The 6,000-nt window shown below is 57.3% G+C and overlaps 1 protein-coding gene across 1 annotated transcript in view; it reads right to left on the bottom strand.

Moving 5' to 3' along the window:
- The window catches only part of LOC107307133 (filamin-C-like), a 145,709-nt gene that overhangs the window by 116,728 nt on the left and 22,981 nt on the right, over positions 1-6,000 (bottom strand). The window contains exon 8 of the mRNA XM_085533205.1: positions 3,283-3,494. Within this exon, the coding sequence (XP_085389331.1) occupies positions 3,283-3,494 (212 nt within the window). The remainder of the gene's footprint in view (positions 1-3,282; positions 3,495-6,000) is intronic.

Below are 6,000 nucleotides of genomic sequence, written 5' to 3'. Positions count from 1 at the left end.
GGGGGGATATAGGGGACAATGGGGGATATGGGGGTAATGGGGGTGATGGGGTAATGGGGGTAATGGGGGGGTATGGGGGTAATGGGGGTAATGGGGGTAATGGGGGTAATGGGGTAATGGGGGTAATGGGGTAATGGGGGTAATGGGGGGTATGGGGGGTATGGGGGTAATGGGGGTAATGGGGGTAATGGGGTAATGGGGGTAATGGGGGTAATGGGGGTAATGGGGGGTAATGGGGGGTATGGGGGGTAATGGGGGTAATGGGGTAATGGGGTAATGGGGGTAATGGGGGTAATGGGGTAATGGGGTACTGGGGGTAATGGGGGATATGGGGGTAATGGGGGATATAGGGACAATGGGGGATATGGGGGTAATGGGGGTGATGGGGGTGATGGGGGTGATGGGGTAATGGGGGTATGGGGGGTAATGGGGGTAATGGAGGTAAATGGGGGTAATGGGGGTAATGGGGGGTAATGGGGGTAATGGGGGGTAATGGGGGTATGGGGGTAATGGGGTAATGGGGGTAATGGGGGTAATGGGGGATATAAAGGATATGGGGGGTATGGGGACATGGGGGACAATGGGGACTATGGGGGGCAATGGGGGACAATGGGGAATGTGGGGCGCAATGGAGGATGTGGGAATATATGGGGCTATGGGGGATGTGAGGGGATATGGGGTATATAGGGGCTGTGGGGGGTATGGGGACATGGGGACAATGCGGGCTATGTGGGGCTTTGTGGTTGTGGGGCGGGTTGTGGGGTTGGGTTTTGGTTGTGGGGTCACCCCGGGGGGGTTGTGGGGTGGGGCTGTGGGATGGGCAGTGGGGCGGGTTGGAGTTGTGGGGTCACCCCGGGGGGGTTGTGGGGTGGGGATACCATGGGGGGGTGTGGGGTGGGTTATGGGGCAGGTTGTGGGGCAGGTTGTGGTTGTAGGGCAGGTTGTGGGGAAGGTTGTGGTTATGGGGCAGGATGTGGGGCAGGTTGTGGTTATGGGGCAGGTTATGGGTCATGTTGTGGTCTCACCTTCAGCCACATTGACAGTGTATGGGCTGTGTGGGATCTGTGGGGCAGGTTGTGGGGCAGGTTGTGTTGTGGTTATAGGGCAGGTTGTGGGTCAGGTTATGGGTCAGGTTGTGGTTGTGGGGCAGGTTGCGGTTGTGGGGCAGGTTGCGGTTGTGGGGCAGGTTGCGGTTGTGGGGCAGGCTGAGGGTCAGGTTATGGGTCAGGTTGTGGTTATGGGGCAGGTTATGGGTCAGGCTTCAGTCCCACCTTCAGCCACATTGACGGTGTATGGGCTGTGTGGGATCTGTGGGGCAGGTTGTGGGGCAGGTTGTGGTTATGGGGCAGGTTATGGGTCAGGCTGTGGTTGTAGGGCAGGTTGTGGGGTCCCACCTTCAGCCACATTGATAGTGTACGGGCTGTGTGGGATCTGTGGGGCAGGTTATGGGGCAGGTTGTGGTTATGGGGCAGGTTATGGGGCAGGTTATGGGTCAGGTTTCAGCCCCACCTTCAGCCACATTAACAGTGTACGGGCTGTGTGGGATCTGTGGGGCAGGTTATGGGGCAGGTTGTGGTTATGGGGCAGGTTATGGGGCAGGTTATGGGTCAGGCTGTGGTTATGGGGCAGGTTGTGGTTATGGGGCAGGTTGTGGTGCAGGTTATGGGTCAGGCTGTGGTTGTGGGGCAGGTTGTGGTTATGGGGCAGGTTGTGGTTATGGGGCAGGTTGTGGTGCAGGTTATGGGCAGGTTGTGGTTATGGGGCAGGTTGTGGTGCAGGTTATGGGGCAGGCTGTGGTTGTGGGGCAGGTTATGGGGCAGGTTATGGGGTCTCACCTTCAGCCACATTGACAGTATATGGGCTGTGTGGGATCTGTGGGGCAGGTTATGGGGCAGGTTGTGGGGCAGGTTATGGGGCAGGCTGTGATTGTAGGGCAGGTTATGGGTCAGGTTATGGGGTCTCACCTTCAGCCACATTAACGGTGTACGGGCTGTGTGGGATCTGTGGGGCAGGTTGTGGGGCAGGTTGTGGTTATGGGGCAGGTTATGGGTCAGGCTTCAGTCCCACCTTCAGCCACATTGACAGTGTATGGGCTGTGTGGAATCTGTGGGGCAGGTTATGGGGCAGGCTGTGGTTATGGGCAGGCTGTGGTTGTAGGGCAGGTTATGGGGTCTCACCTTCAGCCACATTGACAGTGTACGGGCTGTGTGGGATCTGTGGGGCAGGTTATGGGGCAGGTTGTGGTTATGGGGCAGGTTATGGGGCAGGTTGTGGTTATGGGGCAGGTTGTGGTTATGGGGCAGGTTATGGGGCAGGTTGTGGTTATGGGGCAGGTTGTGGTTATGGGGCAGGTTGTGGTGTGGTTATGGGGCAGGTTATGGGTCAGGCTGTGGTTATGGGGCAGGTTGTGGGTCAGGCTGTGGTTATGGGTCAGGTTATGGGTCAGGTTTCAGTCCCACCTTCAGCCACATTAACGGTGTACGGGCTGTGTGGGATCTGTGGGGCAGGTTATGGGGCAGGCTGTGGTTATGGGCAGGTTGTGGTTATGGGGCAGGTTATGGGTCAGGTTGTGATTGTAGGGCAGGTTGTGGGGCAGGTTATGGGTCAGGCTGTGGTTATGGGGCAGGTTATGGGTCAGGTTATGGGTTCTCACCTTCAGCCACATTGACAGTATATGGGCTGTGTGGGATCTGTGGGGCAGGTTATGGGGCAGGTTGTGGTTATGGGGCAGGTTATGGGTCAGGTTATGGGGTCTCACCTTCAGCCACATTGACAGTATATGGGCTGTGTGGGATCTGTGGGGCAGGTTATGGGGCAGGTTGTGGTTATGGGGCAGGTTATGGGTCAGGTTATGGGGTCTCACCTTCAGCCACATTGACAGTATATGGGCTGTGTGGGATCTGTGGGGCAGGTTATGGGGCAGGTTGTGGTTATGGGGCAGGTTATGGGTCAGGTTATGGGGTCTCACCTTCAGCCACATTGACAGTATATGGGCTGTGTGGGATCTGTGGGGCAGGTTATGGGGCAGGTTGTGGTTATGGGGCAGGTATGGGGCAGGTTGTGGTTATGGGGCAGGTTATGGGTCAGGTTTCAGTCCCACCTTCAGCCACATTGACGGTGTACGGGCTGTGTGGGATCTGTGGGGCAGGTTATGGGCAGGCTGTGGTTATGGGGCAGGTTGTGGTGTGGTTATGGGGCAGGTTATGGGTCAGGCTGTGGTTATGGGGCAGGTTGTGGTTATGGGGCAGGTTATGGGGCAGGCTGTGGTTATGGGGCAGGTTATGGGGTCTCACCTTCAGCCACATTAACAGTATACGGGCTGTGTGGGATCTGTGTCCCCGCGAAGCTGACGTGCACTCGGTGCTGGCCGGGCGCTGTGGGTCGGTACGAGCAGCGGAACGTGGCATTGCCGCGATCCTCCAGCGTCACCTCCACCGTGTCACGGCGACCCAGCGGGTCCTCCAGAACCACGGCAACGTCACCGGAACCAGCGCCTGACGACAACGGGGGGATCAATGGGGGGCATCAATAGGGGTATTAATGGGGGTAACAATGGGGGTATCAATGGGAGTATCAATGGGGGTATCAATGGGAGTATCAATGGGGGTATCAATGGGGGTTATCAATGGGGATATTCAATGGGGGTATCAATGATGGCACCAATAGGGGCATCAATGGGGGTATCAATGGGGGTTATCAATGGGGGTTACCAATGGGGGGCATCACTGGGGATAACAATGGGGGTTATCAATGGGGGTATCAACGGGGGGTATCAATGGGGGTATCAAGGGGGGTTATCAATAGGGGTATAAATGATGGCACCAATAGGGGTATCAATGGGGGCACCAATAGGGGTATCAATGGGGGGTATCAATGGGGGGTATCAATGGGGGCACCAATAGGGGGATCAATAGGGGCACCAATGGGGGTATCAATAGGGGCACCAATGGGGGTATCAATAGGGGCACCAATAGGGGTATAAATGGGGGGTATCAATGGGGGGTATCAATAGGGGCACCAATAGGGGTATCAATGGGGGGTATCAATGGGGGTATCAATGGGGGTATCAATGGGGGTATCAATGGGGGGTATCAATAGGGGTATCAATGGGGGGTATCAATGGGGCACCAATAGGGGTATCAATGGGGGCACCAATAGGGGTATCAATGGGGTGTATCAATGGGGGGTATCAATGGGGGTATCAATGGGGGGTATCAATGGGGCACCAATAGGGGTATCAATGGGGGTATAAATGGGGGGTATCAATGGGGGCACCAATAGGGGTATCAATGGGGGCACCAATAGGGGTATCAGTGATGGCACCAATGGGGGTATCAATGATGGCACCAATAGGGGTATCAATGGGGGTATCAATGATGGCACCAATAGGGGTATCTATCAATGGGGTTATCAATGATGGCACCAATGGGGGTATCAATGGGGGTATCAATGATGGCACCAATAGGGGTATCAATGGGGGTATCAATGATGGCACCAATAGGGGTATCAATGGGGGTATCAATGATGGCACCAATAGGGGTATCAATGGGGGTATCAATGATGGCACCAATAGGGGTATCAATGGGGGTATCAATGATGGCACCAATAGGGGTATCAATGGGGGTATCAATGATGGCACCAATAGGGGTATCAATGGGGGTATCAATGATGGCACCAATAGGGGTATCAATGGGGGTATCAATGATGGCACCAATAGGGGTATCAATGGGGGTATCAATGATGGCACCAATAGGGGTATCAATGGGGGCACCAACAGGGGGCATCAGTGATGGCACCAATGGATGGCACTGAGGGTGTCACCAGCAATGGCACCAATGGGGGCACCAATGGATGATGCTAATAGGTGGCACCAGTGGTTGGCACCAGCAATGGCACCAATAGGGGGCACCAATAGGGGGCACCAATGGGGGGCACCAATGGATGGCAACAACAGCGGCGCCAAGGGGGGCACCAAGGGGAGGAGGAGGCATCAGTGATGGCACCAATGGGTGGCACCAATGGAAGCACCGGGACATGGCCCAGAACCACCCAGTGCCAGCACTGAGACACTGCTCTGGTGCCACCCAGTGTCACCCAGTGCCAGCACCGAGACACTGCCCTGATGTCACCGAGTGCCACCAGTGCCACCACCAGCATCACCCAGTGCCAGCACCAGTGTCCTCCATTGCCCCCATTGTCCCCCATCGCCCCCCATTGCCCCCATTGCCCCCCACTGTCCCCATTGCCCCCCACTGTCCCCATTGCCCCCCACTGTCCCCATTGCCCCCCATTGCCCCCCATTGTCCCCTATTGTCCCCATTGCCCCCATTGTTCCCATTGCCCCCCATTGTCCCCATTGTCCCCATTGCCCCCCATTGTCCCCATTGCCCCCCATTGCCCCCCATTGTCCCCATTGCCCCCCATTGTCCCCATTGCCCCCCATTGCCCCCCATTGCCCCCATTGTCCCCATTGCCCCCATTGCCCCCCATTGTCCCCAATGTCCCCCAGTGTCCCCCAGTGTCCCCCATTGTCCCCATTGCCCCCATTGCCCCCCATTGTCCCCATTGTCCCCCATTGCCCCCCATTGCCCCCACTGCCCCCATCGCCCCCCATTGGCCACATTGTCCCCCATTGCCCCCCATTGTCCCCCACTGTCTCCATTGCCCCCATTGCCCCCAATGGCCCCCAGTGTCCCCCATTGCCCTCCATTGCCCCCAGTGCCCCCCATCGTCCCCAATGTCCCCCAGTGTCCCCCATTGCCCTCCATTGCCCCCCATTGCCCCCCAGTGTCCCCCCTTGTCCCCCATTGTCCCCCATTGTCCCCCATTGCCCCATAGCAGTCCCCATTGCCCCCCATTGCCCCATAGCTGCCCCCCACTGCCCCCCATTGCTCACATTGTCCCCCATTGCCCCCCATTGTCCCCAATGTCCCCCAGTGTCCCCCATTGCCCTCCATTGCCCCCCATTGCCCCCCATTGCCCCCATTGTCCCCCATTGTC

The sequence above is a fragment of the Coturnix japonica genome, unplaced genomic scaffold, assembly GCF_054131305.1.
Source record: "Coturnix japonica strain WE unplaced genomic scaffold, WE-NBRP24 Scf055, whole genome shotgun sequence".
Classification (NCBI taxonomy): domain Eukaryota; kingdom Metazoa; phylum Chordata; class Aves; order Galliformes; family Phasianidae; genus Coturnix; species Coturnix japonica.
This window is presented reverse-complemented; position numbering and strand designations above follow the sequence as displayed.